The sequence below is a fragment of the Pezoporus occidentalis genome, unplaced genomic scaffold, assembly GCF_034315485.1.
Source record: "Pezoporus occidentalis ecotype Australia unplaced genomic scaffold, CSIRO_AGI_Poc_V1 ctg46, whole genome shotgun sequence".
Taxonomy (NCBI): domain Eukaryota; kingdom Metazoa; phylum Chordata; class Aves; order Psittaciformes; family Psittacidae; genus Pezoporus; species Pezoporus occidentalis.
This window is the reverse complement of record NW_026915791.1, coordinates 2,005,346-2,033,162: the sequence shown is the minus strand read 5'-3', so window position 1 is coordinate 2,033,162 and position 27,817 is coordinate 2,005,346. Positions and strand designations below refer to the sequence as shown.

Here is a 27,817-nt window from a genome sequence, read left to right as displayed (position 1 = left end):
TCTTTGCTCAGAATTCCTGCTGATGTGCCACAGTAGCACACGAGGTCTCATCCCGAGTACTGCAGGGCAGTCCTGCAGGGCAGTCCTGCTTATAGCCTGCTGCAGTGCTGCAGAGAGCGCTCAAACAGCAATGCAAACTGCTGGAAGATCTGTGTCAGAAAAGAAGGGATACACCTATTAATTGATAACAAGTGATAAGCAGTTGCCTTTCACTATTTCTAATGTAACAGCTAAACATCAATTTAATTGTGATCTATTGTAGGTAATGCTTTCACAGTCGAAAGACTGGGACTGCCTGTTATTTTTGTTCCACTGCCTCCCAGCTCAGAGTTTCAGGCATTATCTGGATTGATTTCCTGCCAGCTTTATCTGGTCTGTCTTAACTAGTCATAGGTGGAGATGCTGAACTTTTTCATCTGTTAGAGAAATTATAATTGGGATGTCACTGGCATACCACAGTCACCTTGTAATGACTCCACTGAATAAGAGAGGTTGCAACATGACACATCACTCTAGCCTGTTGAATCCTTCCAGGGAAAAACAGCACTAGCAGTAATCTGACATGGTTGACAAGATAGAAGCTGTAATCAGCACTGACACCCACTTTTTAATCTTCAGTTGTTGGCTTCTTTCTTATCTAAATAAAAATTGTCAAGGTGCAAAGACATCAAAGTTTCACCATAATCGTTTCACAAAAAACAAAGATGCAACATGTCTTCTATTTTGTCAGCATGGATGGGGGATTTTTTGTTTGCAAATGTTATTAATATTTTCTTAAGTCATCCTTGACTTCTTGGAAATGCACAGGCAGTCTTCCCAAGGCAAGATATGTTCCCACTGAAATGCACCAAAGGGAATGACAGTGAATGATGTATGTTATTTTTACAGTGTAATTGCCTTGGAGCAGTTGCTGTGCAGTGGCAGTCCTTACTCATCATACAGATTACACCAGCAAAAATTTGTTGCCCTGCAATTTGCAGAGAATAATCTTCCATACTGCTAATGGGAGAGCATATGTGAGTGTGGGGAGGTAGTTTTGGTTTCCTGTAACCACCAGTCATCTCTTAATTAAGTCTTCTTACAGCTTCAATTCTGGTGAATCAGAAAAGGCATACAGAGAAAAATGAGTCTAATTATAGACTGAATCAGATCATAGAAACTTTCATTATAAAATATCTTCTTTTCTAAAAAAATCTGTTCTAAAACATTTCTGTTAGTCAATGGTATTTGAAGGCCATCACTATTACCACAGAGCAGTTCAGTTTGGACCTGAGAGCTATGATCCAGTCCATGACCTGTGTAGATCAGGCAGCTGGGGCCTTGACAAGTCAAGTCTTTGGGATCTCCAGAGCTGGAATCCCACCACTTCTCTGGACCCCTGGTTCAGCATTTGATCACCCACATGGCAGAAAAATTTCTCCTAATATCTAATGGGAATTTCTCTTGTTTTGTGTTGTGTGCATTAACTCAGCATACCTCTGGGAAGTCTGGCTCTGCCTTCACTCTGCTTTTAAACGAGATGAAGCTAGGTAGTAAGATCTTCTCTTCTTATGACTGAACAGAGTTCCTTTGTCTTCCTTGGACGTCCTCGTGCTCCAGCCTTGTGGCAATTTTGGCTGCTTCTGCTGGACTTGATCCAGTTCAAGATATTTTGTAGAATCATAGAGTAGTTAGGGTTAGAAAGGACCTTAAGGTCATCTAGTTCTAACTCCCAGCCATGAGCAGGGACACCTCACCCTGTACCGTGTTGCTCAAGGCTCTGTCCAACCTGGCATTGAACACTGTACTGAGAGCCCAAACATAGACTAAGCTCTCCAGGTATGGTCTCAGAGATGATGAAGAGAGGAGAATAATCCCTTCCCTTGCCCTGCTGGCAGCTGTATTGCTGATGGAGCCTGAGTGTGCTCATCTTTGTTGCCACAAGGGCACACTGCTGTCTCATTTTTCTGTTGTGAGGCTTCTGTCTTCCTGCTGAGGACCCTCTGGACCACAGCCCTGCCCTCAACCATGCTTCCCCTCACCTGGTATCATCTGCAAACTTACTGGAGGTGCACTCTGTACTATAATCACTATCAGTAATAAAAACATTAAGCACTAAAACCTTTGTGAAGAACTCCTAGCAACCAGCCACTGGCTGGACTTCATACCAGTCCTCAGACCATTTTAATCACAGAGGTCCAGCCAGTTGTTGACTTATTTAACCACATCTCACAAGTGTAGCTATGAGACTCTGCCAGAAACTTTGCTAAAGTCAAGGTAAACTGCACTTCTCTTGCCACAAAGCTGGTTACATCTTCATGAAAGCCAGTCTTGAATTCTTGATCCTTATGGGTTCTGCATGTTTTGGGGATATTCTCATGAAAAATGGAATGTGTTCTTACTAGTTTGATTTGAAGTTTGTACTTTAAACTTAAATTTCAAAGACATTACACATTCATGTAGCATTCTGATTTCACACATTTAATTTTCCCTGTGATATAGTATTCCCAACCCTAATGCATATAAAATTGTTTATGTCAGGATCTTTCTAAAATTAAGCAAGCTTTGCCAAAACCTCATTATGCTCCATTGCCCATAGCCACACCTATGGGGAGGCATGGATGGTTTACTTTAACAGTAGCTACTACACTGATTCTTTTTCATACTATAGAGTGCTTGTTCTTAGAAGAAAATATTGATTAAAAATGCAAAAGTAGAGCAAAATTAAAGGAACTTGGAGTTTTGTACATAACATTTTGACTTTTACACACATATGTAATGTTTATTTAGGTGGGTATGTCTCAACTCTGTTCCTGAGTCTGATGCTGTGTATACGTGTGAGTAGCTGTAAGGGTGAAATTCCCCTGACAGAAAGATCATGGAATCACAGAATAGTTTGGATTCAAAGGGATCTAAGAGATCATCCAGTTCCAACCCCTCTGCCGTGGTCAGAGACACCTTCCACTGGACCAGGGTGCTCAAAGCCCTCTCCAACCTGGCTTTGAACACTGCCAGGGATGGGGCAGCCACAGCTTCTCTGGGCAACCTGTGCCAGTGCTTCACCACCCTCACAGAAAGGACTTCTTCCATATCTCTAATCTAAATCTCTCTTCTTCCAGTTTAAATCCATTCCCCCTTGTCATAATCCTACATGCCCTTGTGAAAGTCCCTCTCCAGCTTTCTCATTGGCCCCTTTATGTACTGGAAGACTGCTCTAAGGTCTCCCTGGAGCCTTCTCATCTCCGTGCTGAGCAACCTCAGCTCTCTCAGCCTCTCTCTGTAGGAGATGTGCTCCAGCCCTCTGAGTATCTTTATGGACTCCTCTGGTTTCAATCCAACACATTCACATCCATATCTGCCTGTATTTGCAAGTGCAGGGCTATATAACACTGGCTCCCCAGGCTTTTTGCCACTTTCTTTTCATGAGTAGTTCAGCTTAAGACTGTGAAAACCATGAGGTTTCAAGTCATGTTTTTCTGCTGGATTTTAATTTAACTCTGTTTAGTGTCCTGCTCCATTTCCCAGTGAGACCCCACTGACCCATTGCTCTCGCGCAAAGCACAGGCAGACCAGGGAGAAGGCTGCTTCTGCCTCTGACGTAGCTTACTGTGCTTCTGCTGTGCTGGATTAATGTTGCCCCAGCAGAGTTACATGTACTCCCTATACACAGATTGGGGTGGTCCTCATTCAGGTTTGATTTTTTACAGACTACTTTGACCTAGGCATTCTTGGTGAAGATTTTTTCTATAGAAATTGAATTCTATAGGAAGTGTAAACTTTCAGAAGCTTTGCTTTACCGTAGTGTTTAGATGTGGTTTGAAATTGTAGAAAGCATCGTCATTAAACAGTAGGATAGCGTAAGGGGATATTACTGTAGCCTCTGAAAAATTTACCTTTAGCAGAAATTAAGCCTCTAAAAACTTCCTAAAACGTCATTCCTGTATGAAAATAAGTGGGTGCAAGGAGTAATTGGTTTAGCAGTGAATCCAGCAATTTGCATAAATGCGTTGTGCATCCAGGTTCCTGCTAGAAGTGTTCTATTGCCAAATATACCATGCTAATCTGTCCAATGTTAATTTATAGTTCTTAACAGCAGAGGGATTTAAGAAAATTCAAGCTATTTCTTTAAATAAATAAGATATTGAACCTCAAACCACAGTTCTGTTGGTTATTTTCTTAGTGAGGGATAAAAATATAAAATTAGGCAAATCATTGTTTTACTAGGAATAAGCAAATGAGCTGGAAGTTTCTGATGAAACTAATTATTTCTTGGGAAGAATCTTATTTAGATATTCATAACAACTTTATACGAGCCAACTCAGGAGGTATTTGTGTTTTCTATTACAAAAGCAGGCTCAGGAATTCACTGATGTGCAGCTTCCCTTTCCTTGTACTCATTTAGTGACACTAAGCAGCGTCCTATGCAGTTGTGTTTTGCATAATAGATAAAAGGTAATTTTAAAGGCTTAGATATTTTTAAATAGATAAAGTGAAAATGCTCATATTTTTATATACATATTGTATTTATATTTTCTTAATAATTTTGGGAAATTGGCACAATCAAAAGAAAATAAAAAAGTACAAAAAATCCCAAACATGAACCCTGTGACAAGCACATCCATGACAGAAAAGCCTTTAATGCCTGTGTGGCTTTATTGCTACAGCAACAAGAATTGGGCAGATGGGGTTGGATTTTGTACTAGCTATGAGCAGGGATTTTCTGTGTAACATGGTAACAAATCAAGTTGTCCTTATGCAAAATAATTCAATAGCTTTTAGGCATTTTTGAAAATTAAATCAGACTGCTTGTAAACAAGGTCAGGGCAAAGTAGTTGTTGTTATTGAAATGACATTTGTGCAGGCTTCTGAGGATAAGTAAAATGAAATATTAAAGGCAAGTGCATTTTTTCAGGGGTAGTTTAAGCCAGGAAGTAGCATTTAGGTAAGGTGTTTATGACAGGTGGACTAATTTATCTGTGGAACTGCTGGCTCGGACTGTGGGACACTGAATCTGGCTTAAACATCTGAGAGCAGATAATCAAAGCAAATACTCTCTCTTGGGATTCTCAAAAGAAAGTGGTGCAGAGGTGGCCTAGCGTGTTCTTTATTCCAGCAAAACCCAACAGGAACATGCTTCGAAGCATGAAAGATGTTTCTTCTTAGATGGCAAGGCTGTCAGGGAGAACCTGAAAGACCAGAAGTCTCAGCTTTCCAATTAAAATAGTTTCTTTGTGCTGTATTGATCTTCTGATCTTGTTGACAAGTGATTTGAGTTCGAACGCTAATTGAGACCTGTGTTAGATTGTTCAGACCTTTAATTGCAGATGCTTTCTGTTTCTAATGATCCCGCAGGGTTTTGTACTCACAGCGGCAACAGGGAAGTAAGAGTAATTAGGCAAAGTATTTTGGGGTGTCAGCCATGTGCAAGGGACAAGGGCATTGAGCCGATTGTGTGGCACCTGGAAGGGCTTAGCTGTGTTGAGTAGCTGCTGTGTTTAATGGTGACTCGATGTTCCTGTACAGCACCTCATGAAAGCCTCCAATGGCCCTAGTGCCACAGGGTTCAGTCACACCAGCCAGAAATACTCCTTCCTCCCAGGCTGAGTGATCTCAGTTTTCTGAGAAACATGGCATAATATTACATTTTATGGAAACCACAGGAAATATTAAGTATGTGATATAGGGTTGCCAACTTAAATCTATGGACAAGAGAAACTTGGTGTGGATTCTGTGGTGTGGTGTATCTAACACCCTCATATACAGCTGCCTGCCTTTGTGGGGTTTTATTGCTAAGGTGTCCACTCCCCACCTCCCTCCTTGCAGTCAGCCAGAGTACATATCAATTTGTGCTACTGTTGACTTCTCTTGGGTTTGCTCTATTGTTATTTGATTTGCTTAGGGGTGTCTGCCTGTGTACAGGTATTTTGCATTTAGTTTTCTGGATTTAAAATAGTTGTATGCTGCTTTTCACAAAGCATCAACATATTTGTGGATGAGAATAATGGGCTGGTTGTTCTTTTAAGCTTTTACAGAAGACTGATTTGGCAAAGATTTTACAATAAGGGTACCATGTATAAGCCAGCATTTTATAGTCTTGGAACTCTTGCAGGAGCTACCCTACACCATATGTCTTTATGTTTTGAGAGAGGGATAGTATTTTAAAATTGTTTTTAATATTATAATAATAATGCATTGGTGGCAATCATGTTTATTTAGAACACTGAACTGTTACTGTAGTTGAAAAACTGCTTTTAGGTGCAGCAGTCCTGCTATCTGCTTGGATCTAGCTGTTACTGCTTGTATTTTTAGTATTGGCATGGAAATGCAGTAAGTTTAAGAAATAGTCACTGGGATTCAGGGATGTTTTGCTGTCCGTATTTTCATGGAAATTACATAGTGGTACCCAGGTTCTTGCTCTATATCTCTCTGTAATGTGGTGGGTTCCCTCCTCCTTCTGTACATTTTTATAACCCTTAGCATGGGGACATCCAAAGCTAAGGAAGTCAAATAGGAAATGTCAGCTTTCACTTATCTGTAATGTCAAATAACGGAATAATCTGCAGTTACCAGGTTGGACACCTCTAGTACTCACTAGCTATCACTTCTATCCGGGAATTTTTGTAAAATAAGCAGTTACTAAACCATAGATTAATTTATTTTCTGACACTTCAGATGTTCTTGAACAAGCACTCCTTACATTATAACATTCTAGCCTCTTTAATGACTGCCATTCTTGTAATTACTGGGGTACATAGCCCATGTTTTGCTAATAAATCTTCAGGGATCTTTCGAGTGTTTTTGTTGTGTAGCTGTTTGCTATAGTCAGACACTCTCTCAAATTTTAGAGCATCAGCAGGGTAAGAACAAGCAGATAGAGGAATAGTAGCCAGTTGCTGCTAGGCAGGAGCAGATGGTGGTTCTTCAAGAGTTGTCAGCTGCGTAGATCAGCCTGGGTGTCAGGAGTACGCGGTATCAGACGCTGACTTGGGGGTTGAAGAAAGGTGTTGGGTGGCTGCATGAGAGTGTTTGTGATTCATTCCAGGCAAACTGCCTGAAAGCAAAAAAGCAATATAATTAGTAGGTACATCAATAATGTGATGTGTTAGGAAGAGAAATATCACAGCTTTTGTAGATGGAAATTGTGGTTTCTGTGACCCTTAAACTTCTTTTGTGAATCAGCTCCACACATTTTGGAATGTCATCTATAGAATGCACTTGAACTTCCAAAAAAGGTTTTTGACAGTCGTCCTTCCCCTAGAGTATCTTCTGGAAACTAAGCCATCATGGAATAGGATGGATGGATTATTCTATTCATTAACCCATTCCTGAAAGGTATAAACAGTGACCTGTACTCAGATGGCTGGTAGGTAAGCAGTGAAATCACATAAGCATCAAAATGTTTAACCTGTTTGTAAGTGGTTTGGAGAAGTATTAATTTTTACAGGAATGGAAAATTATTTTGATAGTAAAAGATGGTCATAAAGAATGACAAAATTTTCTAAAGAAATAGCCTGTGAGCAAGATCTAAAAAGCTGGTGAATTAAATTCTGTCCCAGTAAGTTCAAAGTTGAAGGAAGGAGAAAGCTGCCTTAGCCAGGAAAAAGTTGTTCTAGGTACTTCTGTGCAAACATTAGTGATCACTGTTGCTCAAAAAATTGATTAGAATTTCAGAAGTCAGTAAGAAAGGAATATAAAATAAAGCAGAAAGCATTGTATGAGATCCACAATATGTTGTATGCCCGTATCTTGTGTATAGTGAAAGCTCATCCATTGCTCTTACAGTTATTGGTGTAGATGAAATGTCTAGCCAGTGTAAGTTCACATGAAGTGGCCTAGGTGGGCACAGGGATGTGTTTTGGGGAGGGAGAGTTCTGTCTTTTCTTTATTTCTATGCTTTTCTCAATTCTTGGTCAGATGAAACATGCTGGGTTAAAGCAGCCTGTGTCCAGCAGCTGTGTTTGTCATCTTGCATTCTTGTGCTTCAGTCTTATTACTGGGCACTGATAAATACTTTGTAGTGCATACTTTGATGTTAAACCACTTCACAGAGGAACACAGTACTTTAGTGCCTACAACCCAGTTTGTAGGCAAGTGAGCAAGATTCCTCCAAAGGCAGAAGCTCTCTTTGTAGGAGTGAGAGGAGCTGGAGGAGGACTGCACACTTCGATTTCTCTATCCTCCAGAAGTCTTCCAATGCAGTTGAAGTGCAGCTTAGCTTCCTTAGCAAGTATGTGTTAATGTATCCAGTATATTAAAAGCAATGGTTATAGCCTAGGACATATTTGTAAACATTAAAAAAGCATTTGTGGGGAGTAGGGGAGAATGGTCATGGCTGTGAATATTTGAGGCTCAGCAGTTTTACCTCCATTTCAATCAAGCTTTCAAGTAAAGAAATTCTAATTGTTAAAAATCTCTATTGTATGTGTTTATAGACTTAGCTTTTCATTTCTAAATAGCAAAATCACCAGGGTTTTGGCAGACATCTGAATCTCATTAGAAAATGTACATGCAAAGCAGCTTATGAGGAGAGAGGTTAATTTTAATTTTGGTAGATGCCTTAATTTAAAATGCTTGAAAACAGAATATGCTTCTGTATGTGTGTACTTATATGTATATTAATATATTCAAAATAAAAATTTTAATATCTTGTTTACTTTTTCATTTTTATTTTTTGATACTAAAAAACCCTATTGCTTTTTAAGCTGAACAGTAATTCTAAGCAAGGTCATTGATTTAGTACCATAAGAGATGCCTGTTTTTCTATTCTTGCATGACCTAGTTGCTGAGTAGCTGGTACACACTGGAGCTTGCTAGGCTATAGAAGAGCTGATCAGGAAATGTAAGATTCTGCAAGTTGTAACATTCAGGCTAAAATGTGATAATTATAATTCTGACCTTTCACTCTATCAGTATTAACTAAGCTCACTGGGAGAAAGTATTTTGTTTGGGAGAAAGTATGTTGAATGACTAAGTTGAACTAGAACAGTTATGTAACTCCATGTAAGCTTGAAATCAGGTTACTGGAGTTCGTCCTAGATGCTAAATTTGTCTTCTGGACTGTTGTCCTGACACACAGCAGCTCTACTAGACTTTTGTTTTTCTTTTCCCCTGTCAAGTTAGAACGTAATCATGGGTATATACAGTGGCCTAATGAAATTCTTCAGTGGAAGAACTCCTCGTTCCTCCTGTTTTCTGTGTTGTACTCATTTATTTATCCATGAAAAAAAATTTCCTGTTTTGCTCTCTCTAAGTTTCTTTAAAGGTTTTGGCAGGGACTTTCTGAAGGCTTGTCAGAAAGCTGGAGGATGGTCTGCATGAGAGCACCTCAATGGTGTTTTTTTTCTTGCTGGTCTCTTTAAAGAAATCTGTCTTGTTCCTGATATCTAATGTAAATCTCCCCTCTGTCAGTTTAAAGCCATTCCCCCTTGTCCTATCCCTGCATGTCCTTGTCAAAAGCTGCTCTCCATCTTTCTTCTTATCCCCTTTAGGCACTGGAAGCTGCTCTAAGTTCTCCCCAGGGCTCTCTCTTCTCCAGGCTGAACAACCCCAGCTCTCTTAGCCTGTCTCCATAGGAAAGGTGCTCCAGCCATCTTCATGGCCCCCTCAGGTCTTGCTGCAACAGGTCCATGTCCTTTTTATGTTGGGAGGCCCAGCATAAGATTTGCTCTTATCTGCTTTGCCTCTGGTCCAGTTGTGATTTGAATTGTCCTTTTATGTACTCAAAACCCTCTTCTTTTCCTTCATGTTTGATGAGTTCTGTGTTGCTTTATGTTGGATTACTTAAAAAAATGCAGAACAATTTAGGGCCATGAATAATCTGCAGTGCATCTCTTAAAAGTATTGGGTGGGCAAGAACATCACCTTCTCTCTTTTTATAAGGTTTAGTGGTTTGACAGCTAATCAGTCTTTAATCCATTTAATATATATAGTGTTCTTACAGTGCTTGCATGCTTTAATTGAAATGTTGCACAGCATTCAGTACTTACTTACATATCATTATTAATGCCGTTATCCTGTCAACCAAATGTGTAATCTCCTCAGATTACATTTGTGAAGTTAATTAGACCAAGTTGTGTTGGTTATTATTGGTTACTCCTCTTTTATTTCCTCCAAAGCCTTCCTATCTTGATGCTGTATTTTGACTGAGCATGAGGGAAACTAACTATTTAGAAACCACATGTATAGAACTCATCCTTTAAGCTCTTATAGCATTTTCTTTGCTATTTTGGTTTTCAGACTTCTTATAAGTCAGCTGGTATACTGTGAGGATCTCCTTGGAGATCTCTCTTTTAAAAATCTTTACTTTTAGTTACTTTGGATGCATTTATAAATGGATAGCCTAAGCATAGGCACTAAGTATGTAGCAGGTGAGTAGCATCTTCTGTAGTGACATATGGAGTAGGTGTTTGAGAGCCCTTTAAAGATGAGTCTCTAGCAGCTGAACTTCCTTCCCCTGCTGGGCAACTCTGGTGCTGATCACACACAGACTGCACACATTGTCACCGAGACACAAGTGTCATTGCTGTAAACGGGACTTGGAAACAGCTGTATCTTTGACCCCAAAACAACCTATACACACATTCTTCCTTATTTATTCTGCTCATTATCCTTTTGGTGGCATGTATGAAGTTAGTGATCAAATTTAAATAGCAATTTGTTTAACTATTATTATTATTGAGAGTGAAAAAACACTGTTAATACTGGATGGTATGCTTTATCTAATGCATGCCTTCATTCTGAGATCTTAATTTGAAAGAGAGAAGGACAATAAGTAAATAAATATCTTTTCAATCCAGACAGTCCTTGTATGGATACCTAACTGGGAATGATGTCAAAGTCTATTGTGCTTTTTTCAAGTGTATTTTGAAAAGAGCTAGTTGCCTAGGTCAGTGTTGTTTTGAACAGAAGATTAATAAGCATGCATGGGGAAGAAAAATAAGTTCAGAGTATGTAAGTGAGAAGTTCTTAATGGGCCATCAATGGCAATGGCCAAATTAGACATGATAGTAGAAAGAGAATGGAGAACTCCAGGCTTACTTGTGCTTGAATAAGGGTTTCTTCTGCTCAAAGCACCTTCCTCTATTTGCTAGTCCTCTCAGAAGTACAGCTGGTAAATCCTCTCTGAGGACACAGTACCTTGCACATTTCATTAGCGAAGTTGCTTGCTGTTAATGTTCCGAGAATTGCATTTTAAGTCTGTGCACGGCACAGTCGCCCAGTACTGAATATTGTGTGTTGGTGCTCTGTTAAAAGCCATCTTTATTTACACATGGTGTCTTTCAGTCTTTCTAAAACATATTTAGGCTTCACAACCCAAGCATGGATTTGCAGTTACTGCCAGCAAATGTTGTATTTGCAAGTTGTGACTTTAAATAAAAACCAAAACACTATTTTTTTTTTTTTCCTCCCTCCTTTCTAATAACCTTTAGGAGTAAGAAAACCTGTCACTTGTTTTCAATATCGTTATGATGACTCCTTGTAAGCCTATATCATATCTGCTTACAGTAAATATTATACTGTGTTTGTCACCAGGGAGATTGCCACTATGAACTGGAGATTCAGCCTCACTTACATATTGAAGATGTTAATGTTCAAAGGAATAAAAATCATCCCTTCGTGACCAGCTCCACATCTGATCAGAAGGCATGCTCATCTAGAAAAGAGGTGGCACACAGATCAAAAGTAAAACCATTTTTACCTGATACAGATGATAATGAGAGTGAATTCTTCACCACATTTAAATTAACAAAGCCAAAGACTCCAAAAGGAACTTCCAGATCTAATCTGGAAGTGCCTGTGTTAACTACAGATACTAATACTTCTGCTTCTTACTCAGCAGGAAGGCTTGCTGTGGTTGAAAATGCTGACCAGGGCAGTCAGGAGGAAAGGGAACTAGAGGTGACATTTGACTTAAATGGATTTATTGACCTATGTGACAACAGTGACAGTACTGTAATTGATGACAGTGCAGCAGTGAATGAAAACAAAACTGTAGATAAAGCTTGTAGGTCACTGGAGACAAACCACACAGATCTGAGTTACAGTAGCTTCACAGCTGAGAAATCACCTGTGTCCTCTAACTTATTTTATCTTCCAGAATCCTTTGTGGATTCATTTGCACTTGTGAGACCACTTGAGGAGCCTTCTTGGTTAAAACAAGTATGTTCCAATGTGAAAAGGCTTTTATCACAATCTCCTCCCTCTTTGAATAAAGTTTATGATTTTGAAAATGAGGTGAGAAATGAAGAAATAATACGTCCGTTTCAAAAAGCTATTTCTGATAGTTATTCAGCAAGACTGCAGTCCAAAGTCTTCCCTGCACCCTCAGAGGCTAATTATACACTGCTGCACCTTGAAAATTCTGAAGAGAGGGTCACCAGTGAATTGTGTGGTTCTTTAAGTACCTGTTTTTCAAAAACTGTGTCATCTTCTGAGACCACTGTTGTTAAAGCCAAAGAGGAGCTTCACTGGAATGACAGCTTTCATAGTCTATTTGACAACGAAGAATTCACTGAAATTCAAGAGAATCAGTATTTTGCTCAAAAAGAAGATATTGAACTTGACAAGCAAAAAGTGGTAGTGGATGAAGAGAAGAGTATACATTTATTTGAAGATGAACACCTTTATGACACAAATAATAGAAGTTTTTCTACAAGCAATAAGCATTTAGTCAGGTCAGATTCAGGTGAGAGTGCTATTGGGCCAGTTGCAGAGCAGGGCTCTAAGTGGTTTTCTTCCAAGGTGTGCTGCAGGAGCACTGATACAACCTGTGAGGAGCAGCCAAGAAGCAGTAAAACCACAGCCATGGAAATGCTAGGTGATGTTAGTGTGAGTGAGCAGACTCTGAATAACGATGATCTTTATGACTGTTCTCAAGAACTATTTTCTGTTAATTTTGATTTGGGATTTTCCATTGAAGAGTGTGAGAATCAAATGTTTGAAGAAAATATAGATACTGATAATACCAGAAAATCGAATGGTGCCTTACGGAGTCATACAGATGTTAAATCCACTGAAGAGAAAAACAAACTACTGAATGATAGCGCCAAACTTGAGACATCGCCAGAGTGGGATTGCAAAGGTCTCGAGAAAAGAGATGCTTCCACACCATTGCCATTCCAGAGTAGGAGCTTGAATGGCAGAGAAGGAGCTGGGGGTGCTTCTGCTGTGGTGCCTTTCCTGGAGTCAGGAGGTGAAAGACGTGCATCACCCAAAGCTTCGGCTCCTGCACTTTCTACCCCACGTAGAAAGGTTATGAATATTAAAGCTAACAGAAGAATTCCTCTGAATGGCTTCTCTAGTGCCAGGGAAGAAATTGCAGAGGGGCCTCTTACAGATAAAGCAAAGAAAAGCCTATGTAAGCAGAACTTTGGGAGTTCAGCTGTGGATGCATTTCATTCCCACTTGGGAAGAACTGAAAACCTCAAGCACACCAACATTCCTAGTTCACATGTGTCTCCTGCTGAAGGTAGGGATTTCAAGGGTACTGTTAGTACCTTCATGTTTAAATTAATAGAATCCAATAGTTTTTGGATCCTCAATTTAGTTTTATGACTAAGGTGGGAAGGATGAAAGGGAAAGGGAATAATGTAAATTGTTCTAAATACAAGAAGTTGGGTCAGTGGGGAGACTTTCCACTTTAGCTGCCTCTAAAGCCGTTTCTTAATATTCTCAGTGTCTGATTTGTAATCACCTGGATCTGTTGTACTCTGATCCCCAAATCCATGCCTTCATATTTTCCTATCATTGTTCCTGAGGAGTCGAAGCTACTGATTTCTGTTTTGTTGACAATTGACTTGTATTCAAAATTTTCTGATTATAACTCCAGGATTGTCTTAAAGATATTGACTGTTTGTAGGCTCTATTCTATTTTTATTTCCTCCCTCTTCTCCCCCACTTTTGTCTTTCTCTGGTTTAGGACCAACATACCATAAAAAAAAAGTATTACATATTCAGGTATTGCCAATATATAAGTGTCTGTCATTCTTCACTTGTAGGTCACTTACAGGTCATATTCACACCCTTTGTTGTATTTCTCTCTTAACAAACTTGAATTGCTTTCAAAATAATTGAGACATAATGGTACTTGGTCTGATTCATAAGGCACATAGAGGTGTTTTGAATGGCTTTGTTATTGTCCTTAGACATTGAAGCAAAGCAGAAACAGTCCTTTTGGTGGTAAAAACATCTTCTCCTTCTCTTTGAATTTGTCTGATAATGTATTTTCTGAAGTTGATTGATTGTTGAATGCCACCTTTCTTCCTGAATCATCATCACACCTTCAAATGACTATGTTAGTTTGCTGAATTTAAAAATTGTAATTGATTTAATAAGCAAGAATAATAAATTTAAAACAAACAAACCCACACAAAACCCCGAAACTACAAAAAGAAACAAATTGCTGTTTTAGAGTTGCAAGGTTAATAGTGAACTTGGATCAGGTTGTTTCATAAAACCCCAGGATGGAAGGAACCTCAAGGCTGGAATCTGGTACAACCTTTCTGTCAAAGCATGACCTAGACTAGATGTCCCAACACCCTGTCCAGTCAAATGTTAACAGTATCCAGTGTTGGGGAATCCACCGCTTCCCCAGGGAGATTATTCCAATGGCTGATTGTTCTCAGTGTGAAAAATTTTTCTCTTGTGTCCAGGTAGAATCTCCCCAGGACTAACCTGTGCCCATTATCCCTCATCTTTTCCATATGGCTCCTTGTAAAAGGAAGTCTCCATCCTCTTTGTAGCCACCCTTTAAATACTGGGATGTAGTGATCATATCTCCCCTGAGCCTTGTTTTCTCTAAGCTGAACACGCCCACCTCTCTTGGCCCTTCTTCAAACAGTTTCCCAGTCCTTGGAACATCTCTGTGGCCCTTCTCTGGGCCCTCTCCAGCCTGTCCGCATCTTTTTTATAGGGGGGCAGGGCAGGGACCAAAACTGAGCATAGTATTCTAGGTGTGGCCTGGCAGGCACTGAGTTAGAGAGCTTGGTGCAGTCAGGTCTTGAAAACCTCTCCAGGCAATGTATGTTGTTGAAATGGATAGTTATTATAGTTACTATTTTTTATATATGTTATTGTAGAAGTGAAAAGTTTGGGTATTTTGTACTTTTCCTTAAAGAAATTAAAACTTTGAGTGATTCAGTCAGAACCAGCTCTCTTTCCCTCCCTATCTTGCTATACGCCTAAAGAAACAGAAAAATAAGACAGAATGCTGTAGGTGCAAGTAGCCTCAAGCCTGCTTTGGGGTGGGAAGGATGTTAAACAGGCAGTGTATCTATTGCACCAAATCCGGGGTCTCTCCATCAGAACTGGAGCTTTATTGTGCACAAAGGAAGATCTTGTCTTTTGTAAAAGCAGTCCTTTGTAAAACCAAAGAGGCTGCAGTCATTTGAAAAGGAATTGGAAAGAGGACTTTTCTGTGAGCTCTGGTCTTGTTCAGTGGACTCAAAAGGGTTAAAAAATGCTTCCAGAAGTGCAACTCTTACTCAGTTTTAAAGGGCTTTTGCTCTTATTTTCAAGACACCTTTTCCTGTGTTTGTACTGCCTTGGATAATCACTTTCACTTGGAGACTTTCCAGGGAAGTAGGATTTATTGTATATCTCAGCTGGAGGTTATTTATTTTGATTACCAAGGCTAAAGAGAACAATATTTGCCACATAAATCAATAAGTAATCTCCTTTGCAGGTACTCCTATAAGAGAGACAGATTTTGATTTTGATTGCTCAGTTATAGAAATACTGCGTTCTGAACAATGCATTTTCTTGTGAATGCTGTTTACTATTTTTTTCTGTAGGAATCAGCAGTGAGAGTGAAGAAGAGATAGTTTTCCAGAGGAAAAACAGGAGAAAAAAGAATGTTTTGAAGTCTCCTGATGTGAGTCTTAGCAAAAGAAAAAAAAAAGAAAATAAAAAGAGAAGCAAGATGCCAAATCAAACACCAAACCCAAACCCCTCGTTACAATTGTACTTGTTTCTGTTTACACAGGTTATGAATGACAGTGACTTTGAATCACCAATTTGTGCGAGAAAACGTCGGCACCCACGTAACATGGTAAGGGTGAGAAGTAATGCAGGCTCATTTCTGGAGTATATATTTAAACATTTACTTTCTCAATCACTAGGCAAGTGTTCTCATAAAAATATTTTATACCATTTGTCCTAATGAGTATTAGAATGTAATTGCTTGCCTTCCTTCAATTCTTTCTCAAGGTCTCCAAAGATGACTTTGTAGGTGGTTTTTGGCAGTGAAATACTGTTATAGGCAGGAGAGCTGTGCCTCTCCATTTGTGGAAAGCAGTAAAGCAACCTTTGCTGCAAAGCTTTGAGGAAAAAAAATAACAATTCATGTCACATTTGACCTGGTTTTTCTTCCAATTAACCTGTTTTTTCTGTTCCTTTTGTCTTTATTAAGGTGATTAGCATGATTGCATTATTTTGCCATAGCAGATCAGCCACCTAAAAATTAGGTATTGCTTAAAACCCCCAGTTGTCAAAGGATGATTGTGTAATCAAAGTATTGCTTGCTTTAGTCTTTATTTACTGAGGTGTTTGTGAAATGTTCCTCTAGTCAGACATGTCCAGTGATGACAGCATGGATTTTCACAAGAGCTTGAGCAGGACCATAAATAACTCCACAGCCTCTAACAAAAACCATCTGAGAAGTACAAAACGGCCAAAGGTCAAGAGCAGTTTCACAAACAAGGTCTGTGGCATTAAGTCTCTCTTAATATGCTGAAGGTTGTATTTGAAGTGGTTTGTGTTTAAATTGCAACGTAGATAATGGCTACACGTTGTCTTATATATGTCTGTGGAGGTATGTGCACGTTGGCAAAGTTACAAAGTCTAAGTCAGAAGAATTGGTCTTTGAACACAAGCAGCGCTTCATGTTACCGACCAAAACAAAAAAAGAGACAGAAGGAGACATAGTGAAATTCTGCTTCATGTCTGAACTGCAAGAATTAATTGAAAATATTTTCTAATTTGTCTATATTTAAACTTAAAAAAAAAAAAAGACAACAAAACAAAATATGAAAATGGCAGAAATGTTGAGCACTGATTTCGCGATACTTAAGATGAGAATTTAACATGTCATTGGGTGACTCATTCTGGAGTTCATATGTATTTTATGGCCTAAAAAATGGAGCTTCTGTCTATTTTATGGCCTTTGTAGGATCTCACGATAAAACTGAATCATAGTAGGCATGCAGTTGGGCAGTTGTTTGGTTTTAAGACATTGTTTAGGGGGATCAAGGCTCAGAGCTGTTTTACACAAGCTTCTTACAAACATTTGATGTGAAATCTTGAAACACTGGACAAAGGCTCTTAACCCTCACATCCATTGCCTGACTTTCAGAAGAATCTGCATAATAATCAAAAGCAAAATAACAATCTACATTGCAAGTAGAACTCAAAGAGTAGTCAAACTCGGGAAGCTCAGGTTCTTGACCAGAATTTAGACTATTAGGATACTTAATCATATGGATTTGCCACCTACTCTAGTGGTTTTCACCTTTGGATACATTAAGACAGAGATGGTCCCTCGACCCAAAGCTTAAACCTTAACTTAGTGCTTTACACTTTAATCTGTCACTGACACAGGACTGGATGCAGGAGAGGATGTAGGACAGAATCCTATAATAGCTCGTAAATATGCATAGATGTGGTTCTGCTGGGCAAAAAATTACCGTAATCAGGGCTCTGGGGCACATTATGTTGGATATTTTTAATGTTTTAAAGCTAATCTTCATTATGGAGACTTCCCTATAGCATCAGTATTTTATGTTCTGGAATACAAAGAAAGAGGTAGATGAAAAGTCCATTTTGCAATTTTATTTAAATGTATTTTTAATGTGAGACCAAAAGGTTCATGGAAAAAGAGCCTTGTATACTTAAAAAATTCTACTCTGCCTTCATGTATCATCTTACCTAAGCATACCGATGTTTAGGTAAGATGATCATAGAATCATAGAATGGTTAGGGTTGGAAAGGACCTTTAGATCATCTAGTTCCAAACCCCCTGCCATGGGCAGGGACACCTCACGCTAAATCATATCACCCAAGGCCTCGTCCAACCTGGTCTTGAACACTGCCAGGGATGGAGCATTCACAACCTCCCTGGGCAACCCATTCCAGGGCCTCACCACCCTAACAGGAAAGAACTTCCTCCTTATATCCAATCTAAACTTCCCCTGTTTAAGTTTTAACCCGTTACCCCTTGTCCTTTCACTACAGTCCCTGATGAAGAGTCGCTCCCCAGCATCCCTATAGGCCCCCTTCAGATACTGAAGGCTGCTATGAGGTCTCCATGCAGCCTTCTCTTCTCCAGGCTCAACAGCCCCAACTTCCTCAGCCTGTCTTCATACGGGAGGTGCTTCAGTCCCCTGATCATCCTCGTGGCCCTCCTCTGGACTTGTTCCAACAGTTCCATGTCCTTTTTATGTTGAGGACACCAGAACTGCACACAGTACTCCAGGTGAGGTATCACGAGAGCAGAGTAGAGGGGTAGGATCACCTCCTTCGACCTGCTGGTCACTCTCCTTTTGATGCAGCCCAGGATACGGTTGGCTTTCTGGGCTGCAGGTGCACACTGCCGGCCCATGTTCATTTTCTCATCAACCAACACCCCCAAGTCCTTCTCTGCAGGGCTGCTCTGAATCTCTTCTTTATGATATATGAAGGCATATTGCCTTACCTAAACAACAGTGATGAACATATCAGAATTCCAGATCCACAGAAGGTTCAAGACATCAAAATCATTCTGATCAGTCCAACACCAGTTACAGTGTTCTGTCAGAAGTTCAGGTAATGGAGTTGTAAATGCAGGAGAGATCTGCAGTTAAAATAACAGAGATTATGAGAAGCCCAAGGTGACTAAAATAGTGACTGGCACTGAATTCAGAGCTTCAATAAATAATAGAAGAATGTGGTAACTTGTTTCCCAGGTGTGATCATACTCGTGACTCTCAGTTTCTGGTGTCACAGTGCTTTTCTGGTGCCACAGGGCTTTTCACACTGCAGGGTTTGTCCCCTCTGTAGTCCTTCACAAGTAAGAAGGATTAAGACTAATTGGCAATAACATTGAGAGTTCTTTCATGTAAACAGGTGACCTCCAGTGTGTTTCAGAATAGTCAAAACTGTTCTAGAAAAGGAGTTAGTAATAATGGTTGTCGTTCAGGCTAGTTAATTGGTGTAAGCAAATAATTAAAACTTGGAAAAACTGAAAATAAGAGGTGTCACTGTAGCACAATTTACACCAGTCTTCCATGTACTAAACTAAAATTCACAGCTTTGCTTTTTATTCAAAGTATTTTGAAGGCAAAGAATTATTCCTTTGGAGTAATTAGGATACATAATGGTTTGGGGTTTCTTTTTCATGTTTTATTTTAGTACTTTATAGCTGAAATCGTAAGAGAAAAATTTGTTAGCTGAATATAAAGTCTCTCTAACAAAACATCTTCCTGAATTCGTTTTGTTTCCATGTGCATTCTATTGAGCGTTTTGTTGTCTGGTTTTGATGGAATTAGGTACCAAGGTTTATATCCTGTCTCCTGGGCTGCAGTTCACATGTGAAGTGCCTCATCTTCCCTGAAAGACAAGCATTTTTTCAATGAGTTGCATTGTTTTATGAATTTATGAAATAATCCCAAGTCATAAACAGAAAAGAGCAAACCAGTGTGAAATCTGTATCTGAAGTTTTTAGAGGACCTGTGTTCAAAGTAACGCAGCACTTCAAAATCAAATCAGATTCTTGAAAGAAAATAAAACAAGTAAAACTACACTTGTAAGTCACAAAATAAATTAGTATTTTGGAGTAGCTCAGCTACAACGTGTTACGTTTGTAAACTGCCTGTGCTGTTAACTAGCAGGCAGTGCTGCACACGGTGGTTACCTTTGGCCAGGGCTTTGAAATGGAAACCAGCTTCACCCTCCTGCACTGGTAGGCAGATGTCTGTGTGCTGTCCTTTGTTGGACAGAACTTCATGTTCTTTACATCAGCTCTCCCAGTTATGGATTCTCTTTTCAAAGCCCAGGAGCCTGATTATCTGTGAGCATCGAAGCAGCTGATGCTGTGAAGTAATAAGCTGATTTAATCGGAGGTCTCACAGCCAATATTAGTTAATTGGGAGCCAGCTTTTAACTAAAAATTGATTTTTTTTTTTTCTTTTTTTAGACTGCAGCAAGACAGTTTTTAGATGAAGAAGCTGAGCTGTCCCAGCAGGATGCAGACTGTGTTTCTTCTGATGAGACTGATGATGCGGAGAACGAGCTGAACTCTTCACTTGTTCAGTTCCTGAATGATGATGTAGAAATCACACAAGTGTTAAATGGTAAATGAGAAAAGCTCTTTATGCTTTTAAGATCAGGGGTGTTGCTTAGAAAGTGGTGTGTGATAGGCATAGACATTCAGTCAGCTAATTAGCAGTAACCTCCTCAGCTGTGGTAAATCAGACGCTTTCCATTATATGTTTGTACCTTGTCTTCTTTTATTCTCATAGGTTTCTTATGTAGTAAGTTCTTCACTGGAGTCTCTACTATGTGATAGCTTTGGGCAGGCTGGAATCAGTTCTTTGAGGATTGTTGGGCAGGAGATCACCCTCACTAAACCTCAACCCCCCCCTCCTGTGCCATTGATACTGAACATAATTTGCCAGTTCACGTAGAAATTTCTGAGCCTCTCAGGTGTTCTGTTAAAGAGAAACCTAAAATATGGTATGAAATAACAATAGATAACATTACAGTGTTGGTACTGACAGAGCTGAGAAGATAATGCTGCTTTCTGGCTGAGATGCTTTACTTACCCTGTGGTTACGAACCTTGTCTTTCCTTGGGATATTTGCATGATGGAATCATCTTATTACCGTTTAAGATTCCCAGATGTTGCTAAGAAATTCCTCCCTCCACTGAAATTGTGAATTGTTCCCTGTAAGACCCTGTGTGGATTTCAAAACACTCATCCCTTTCCCATACAGTCTCTGAAATAAGTTGTGTTTATTCTGGGAGAGACTTGCAATGTGGAAAACTGAATGACTGAGGTTTCCTGTGGCAGATATCACTCTTGTCCCTGCCATGGCCATCCCGGGGTCTGCCTGCTGAGAAAACCTTCTCCATGGCAGTCCTCATGACAGCACCATGGTTAGACCTAGTCCTTCACTTTAGGATTTTAAGAGTTGTCTGGAGAATTGCAAATTCTCCAGGTTTGTGGGAGACTATAAAGGAATTACTTAACATAGAAAACAGAGTGTAATAATGATGAATTAAAGATGTATCCTTAATAATACTGTATTCTCTTTTATCATCTTGTTTTAATGCAGACTTTGAGATGAAAGGAATTTACCTGAAATCTGTGCGTAGTCCAGCTCTTGGCAATAGATACAAAATGGTTCATCGTGAATTCAATGCCATGGAGATTTTCTCACAGGTATGAAACAAAATTACATCTGTCTTTGTGAAATTCTTATGGTGTGTGACTCTATTTAGGTTCTAATCCTACTTTGAAGTGTAGTTTGCAGCCTATAGTTGATAAATAATAAGTTCTAACACAAGACTTCATTTGGTTTTGACTTCATTTTGGTTTTTAAGTTAATGTGTGCAGACACTGATGCTTTGATAGAAGCATGCACACCCTGTTCTTCAGCTGGAGGGAGGCTGTCCTTCAGTCTGAAGCAAAAGCATCCCAGTCCCTAGTTGTCTTTTCACTGAAGGTGATCATTGTTGATCAGTGTGGGACAGCACAGTCCTTCCAGGTTTGGCAATGTATCTCCCCCTCTCCACTGTCTTCCACTGTCACAAAGGACGTCAACTGCCACATCCTAAGGATGAAGCCTCTGACCCAGCATGTGATGTTTCGAGGCTCTCACCCAACTTCCTAGTTTGGTGAAACAAGCAACCCCAAATGGAGGTGTAACAGTTTGGATGTTACATGGTTGTATGACAAGATTGCCCTGTGCTCTTGATGCCACACAGGCAGTAGTGACAAGAGATAACAATTGTCTAGCAATTAGAAAGTTAGCTCCCGAAATAATAGATCATAGAATAACACAGAATGGTTTGGGTTGGAAGGAACCATCCAGTTCCAACCCACTGCCATGGGCAGGGACGCCTTCCACCAGACCAGGTTGCTCCAAGCCCTGTCCAACCTGGCCTTGAACACTGCCAGGGATGGGGCAGCCACAGCTTCTCTGGGCAACCTGTGCCAGGGCCTCACCACCCTCACAACAAAGAACTTCTTCCTAATATCTAATCAAAATCTCCCCTCTTTCATCTTAAAGCTATTCCCCCTTGTCCTATTCCTATATGCCCATGTGAAAAGCCCCTCTCATCTCTCTTGTCAGCCCCTTTACGTACTAGGAAGCTGCTGTAAGGTCTCCCCAGAGCCTTCTCTTCTCCAGGCTGACCAAACCCAGCTCTCTCAGCCTTCCTGCGCAGGAGCAGTGGCTCAGTGTCCTTCCCCCTGTGCAGACATGTGCGAAGGAGATACTCCTGTAATTCAGCTCGTTTGGTGTTAGTGCTAGTGAGCAAGTCTTGCTTCATTGGTGATATTACAATTAATATTACAATTAAAAGGTTTCTGGTGATGAATCCTTGGCCTGATCAAAATCTGAGTGTATGCTCATTCTGGGCTCAGCTAAGGGTATGTTGAGCCCTTCTGGGAAGTAGCTCAGGAACTGCAGAGCAAGGGAGTGTTTGGGAGGTGGGGAAGCCCCCAGGCTCCACAGTACTTGTGTGCATTATGGATTGTATAAACAATGTGCTTTATGGAGAGGAGGAGGAAAATCATTACAGTATTTCAAAACTTACTGGGTTTGGGTTTTTAATCCCCACAGATTCCTGAGCAAGACCAGGCTTATGCAGAAGATAGTTTCTGTGTTGTAGAGGAGGAAGAGGAAACCTGCAAAAAAAGTGAATCCAGTGAGGAGGAAGTGTCCATTAATTTTGATCTCCTAAACAATGAGAATTTTGCTAATGGAAGAAAACAGTACCTCACTCGACGCAGACAAAAAGTAAACCAGGCCAGGATGGAAGAGAACTATTCAGCCCCAATGCAAAAGAAGAAACTATCCCGAATTATTGTTCTCAGTGATTCTAGCGGGGAAGAAACAAGTGTCAGCAATGAAAAGCCTATGAAAACAGACTGTGTCAGGGCACAACAGGAAAAGGCTAAGTTACCCAAGTCATTTCCTTCAGTCTTTTCTGCACAGCACAAAGAAATTGCTGAGGAAAGCACTGTTCATCATTCTACAGAGGATAAAAGCAAGATGCTTCTTGGCTTGAAAGCTTCAGTATCTGAACTGCTGGATTTTCACCCAGACCATCAAGTCAGGAGTTTTTCACCAGCCATCACTAGCTCTGCTTTGGGGAAAGAGAATCTCCAGGCTTCCAGTGAGGTTGGTGTTAATTCAATGCAAGGGCCTTCCTCTCACCTCATGTTTTCTAAAGAAGCAAGCCTAGCGGGACCCTGGCGTATTGCACTGCTGTTCTGAGGGCTGTCAGCAGTGTGGTGAAGGAGCAGAACTATGCTGCTTGTACTGCTTCGCACAGTCTCCCTTTTCTGTGATACAGGAAGCATTTGTACTCACATGGTGACCTGGAGAGTATCCTAGTAGTCAGTAATAAAAATCATGGAGAAATATGGATCTATTCCAAATTGCAAAAAGTGTCCACTAATTATTTGGGTTTTGTAGTTATAAAATACTTGCTTGCTCTCCTAAGTGAACAGCCTTCATAGTCTGAGGTTGGATTCCTGACCTCTTACACTTTTCTGCCTGACTTCTATTATTTACAGGATTCAGGTTTTGTTGAACTGATCTTAAAGGTCTTTTCCAACCTAAATGATTCTATGACTCTGTGAAGGCTGCATGTTTTTGTCATTCAAGCTGACTTTTTTTGACATTCAAGCTTTTTAATCCAAATAATTGGATTAAAAAGAAAAAACCGTTAAGCATCAGTATTTGAAAAACATATTTTCTTTATGGGCATGTTGTTCTTTGGAGTTATGCTTATGTGATTTCTGAGAAATACAGTGCGTTTTGCATCATTTACAGGTGGCGAGTTCTTTGAAGAACGCCAGTAGAAGCACTTCAGTTCCATCTTGTTCTGCTTCCAAAACCCCGTCTTCAGCTACAGCTCTGTTTTCACGAGACCCTCTGGAGAAAAAGCCCTCACTCTGTGTTCTGGTAGATAGTCGTGAGATCTCCTCTGGAGCAGAGGTGATTTCCTCCTTGAAGGCAGTTCATGCTGTGAAGGTGCAGGTTTGCACTCTGAGCAGCAGCGATTACATTGTGAGCAACCGCATGGCAGTGGAAAGGATGTTTCTGTCAGAATTACTGAACTCTATGAACAGGACTAAAGTCACCCAGAGGATCCAGCGCCTGCAGAGCATGTTTGAGAGAACGTGTGTGGTTGTGGAAACGGACAGGATAAAACCAGGTAGGTGTTCCAAGGGTAGGGGATGCACCAGTGTCTGCTCAAACCTTGCACTGGCTACACTGGCTTTGTGTATTGCACAGGAAGAAAGCAGATTGAAACCCTGTACTGTAGTCTCTGTAGCAGCATTAAATTAATAAGATCACCAGCTGAAGATTAAAATTCATTTTGCTTCTGAGGGCTATTTAATAGAGGCACACTGGATCCAGCCGGATATGTTGCTTACCAGTTCTGAGGCAGGGAAAAGCAAGTTAATTCTGACCATATTAATAAGTCCAAAAACCCCCAACTTCAAGACAGATTTCAGCCAAGGTGAGAACAGCAGAATAAAGGAACAAGCAGTTTTTTTCCATGCTGTGTCCTAAAATAATAGCGGACTCAAGAAAAGTGAGTTCTCTGTCACACTGAAAAGGAACATTCTCACAGTCCAGACCCAGTAAGAATGACAGCTGGTCTGGGCACACCACCTACACACCGTGTAATAACCCTACCTCCAAATCGGAGACACCAAACCACATGCTGGCTGCTGCTTGGACAAGCGAAAGGCAATCAGCTGAATGAAATCAGTTTTTAAAAGAAAAGAGCAGCACTCCTACAAGGAGTTACTTTGGGAAGGCTGCAGCTGAGCTATCCCCTTGCATCACAAGGCCCAGAACAGAGTTACAAAGGCACTTCCTGTCTTGGTTAAACATTTGTGGAAAATTCAAGACTGTTTCTTGAATTTGTATAGTTTGGACAAGCCCTTTGTTTTAATCCTAAAATCCGAATTATGAATCAAACCATTTTACTAACACTGCTGTTCTCAGTGCCATGTAGAAGATAACTGAGGTGCCTTGCTTGCACCTGCTTTGCAGAAGAGGGAACTAGAGCTCACAGCGCCAATTAAATTACAGATGTTCTAGTGGAGTAAAACTCCACTACTTGAAATCACATTGTTGTGGATGCAGCTCTGGTTTAGTGACATAAATCCAATTTCAATTTATCACTAGTTCACATATGAAAACAGTGATAGAATTGGTGGTGTAGCTTCTCAGAGGGGTTGGAGATGAGCCCTTGATCTGCTTTATTTCCCCATTGCTGGGGGTCTTATCCATTTTCATTGGTTGTGCCCAGTTTTTATCATGACACAGTTTCCAGAGCGCTGCTGGTTTGTTATTGACAGTGTTCAAGTGCATTCTTATGTTTGTAGCTTTACCAAACCTCTTCTGACTTGGTCAGTCACCTATCATGTGTTTCTCCTAATGGCATTTAATTTGCAATTTCAGTATTACTTCCTAAACTCAACCTTTAAGAGTACCTTTACGTACTCTATTCAGGTAGACTGAATAAATTCTGCTCTTTGCTCCCTCCTGCTTCATTGAGATGTTTTTCCTCATCTTGTTTTTGGTTGTGAGTTCTCAAAGCAGGGGATCTTTGAGCCGTTTTGCTTTGCAAGTAATTCGTGTTCTTTTTTTTCACAGTAATTTAGCCTTTAAATCTGAGTTTTTTTGTATTTTTACTCTGCAGGAGAAACCTCCCGATTTTTCCAGAGGACGCAGTACTATGACAGCATGCTCTCAGCCTTTGTCCAGGCTGGCATCCGAATTCTTTTTAGCTCTTGCCAAGAGGAAACTGCCAGTTTGCTGAAAGACCTGGCTTTGGTGGAGCAAAGGAAACATGCTGCCATTCGTGTGCCAGTGGAGCTGGAGGGTCACAAAAAGGAAATGCTTAACTTCTACTTGAGCATTCCCAACCTCAGCTACCCTGCTGCTCTCAATATGTGCCATTACTTTGACTCCGTGAAGAAGATGGCCAACAGGTAACAGCCACAATGTACACCAGGTGCTGAGGCCTCACTTCCTCTTCACTCCTCTCTCCTCCAGGGCCTCCTGCTAGTGTAGTTGTTCAGGTGGATTCTTTCTGCATGTTTCTGTTGCTACCAGAGCTCCTAGTTTTCCTGTCCCTGCATCAGTCCTGCTCTTTATGCATTTTTCTGTCTCTTTGAGCCAAGTGGATTGGGCTGTGCTTCCACTATCCCTCCTACTGCTGTACCTTTTCCTTTCTCCCTTCCTGGCATTCCCTGTTTTCACTGCAGCTTTCTTTGGCTTCCTTAGCCTGGTGTGCTCACAGTCCTCAGAAATGCAGGGAGAGGTGACTGCCAGCAGCACACAGCATTCCTGCTGCTCTCTTCACAGTGGGTGCTTCTTCCCCACTGGCAGTTTCCCCTTTTGTCCAGGCATGCCCTGCTGCTCACCAGAGCCACAGGTGAGATGTCCTGCTGTGGTGTCTTACAGCTCTCCCATCGACATCGCCACTGCTGCTCAGGTCAGCCTGCAGAAGGCCGAGGAGATCTACCGCTACCTCCGCTGTGGTTTTGACATGCAGATGCTACCAGAGAACCTCTGTGCCAAAGGGAAAAGTGGTGCAGCTGCCAGGAGCTGAGGGGAATGAAAGTTGCCTTCTGGAGCCCCAGGCCATTTATTTTTTTATTGCACTTTACTGAGTTCAGATTTACTGTAAAATATGTAAATAAATCCTTGCAGAACAATGAGGGGGGGCTTTTGGCATGCTACTTCCCCTTCTGATTGTTACTTCATGGAAGGCTGTGTCCCATCTGCCTCCCACCCTTGCCAGCTGTGCCACACACATGGCTCTGAGCAGATCTGGGTCTGATCACTCCAAAACTCCTTTTAAAATAACTGTGGTGATCGAAGTAGACACCCCAGGTGAAGCCTGGCTGCTGTGGGACAGGCAGCAGTTTGTTGCCACACTGTGGCTGCCTAGCAAAGGAACAGTTTTCTGTCTTCGTATCACGTTTGGGAGCATGTGCAGAACTGAGGGAAATGAACCAAGATAAATAACCTAATTGCAGATGACCTGTGTGGGTGTAACAGACCAGTAGCAGGCTGTTTATCAGCCATTAATGCCTATTTAAAAACAAAAGAGGGGATGAAAACTTGCAGACTGGGGTAACAAGATAAACAAGACTGACTGACAGGCAGCTTGTAAAGCTTCCAGGGAGTTCAAAGGAGTCCAGGTCATATGTGAGTAAAATCGGCTTGTCCCTTTTTATTACATTAAGGAAATGTAAAAATTCAGACTCTCAGCAGAGGAAATTAAAAAGCAATTCCAGTTAGTTACCATTATAGATGTATTGTATTTCAGGAACATATTTTAACTTACAACTAACCAAAACTTGATAGAAATTGGTATCCATGTACATTTTTTCCTCCCTCAGGAGGAACAGGGCAACAGCAGTGAGGAGCCTGGGCAAAGAAGAGACACTGTGTACAGCTGGGAAATGACACATGGTGCGAGAGAGGCAGTAAGGCAAGCCTGGTGCTAAAACACATAAAACCACTGCAGGCCAAGTTGTACCATCACAGGAATGCTGCTGCTGAAGAGGGGTGGCCAAAACCCTTTGCTGCATATGAGAGGG

At 40.7% G+C, this 27,817-nt stretch overlaps 1 protein-coding gene across 6 annotated transcripts in view; it reads left to right on the top strand.

Annotated features, from left to right (window-relative positions):
* The window catches only part of FANCM (FA complementation group M), a 73,612-nt gene extending 45,858 nt beyond the window's left edge, over nt 1-27,754 (top strand). For 2 of the 6 annotated variants that reach the window (XM_062635618.1, XM_062635616.1), the window contains exons 14-23: nt 11,512-13,447; nt 15,771-15,850; nt 15,962-16,027; nt 16,544-16,678; nt 20,147-20,303; nt 21,288-21,394; nt 22,800-23,360; nt 24,018-24,402; nt 25,906-26,197; nt 26,673-26,929. In XM_062635618.1, the coding sequence (XP_062491602.1) occupies nt 11,512-13,447; nt 15,771-15,850; nt 15,962-16,027; nt 16,544-16,678; nt 20,147-20,303; nt 21,288-21,394; nt 22,800-23,360; nt 24,018-24,402; nt 25,906-26,197; nt 26,673-26,820 (3,867 nt within the window). In that variant the 3' untranslated portion in view covers nt 26,821-26,929. Of the gene's footprint in view, nt 1-7,237; nt 7,313-11,511; nt 13,448-15,770; nt 15,851-15,961; nt 16,028-16,543; nt 16,679-20,146; nt 20,304-21,287; nt 21,395-22,799; nt 23,361-24,017; nt 24,403-25,905; nt 26,198-26,672; nt 26,930-27,616 lie in introns of those variants that run through there. The other 4 variants (XM_062635617.1, XR_009967944.1, XM_062635619.1 and 1 more) reach the window with 4 other exon arrangements.
* The last annotated feature ends 63 nt before the right edge of the window (nt 27,755-27,817 follow it).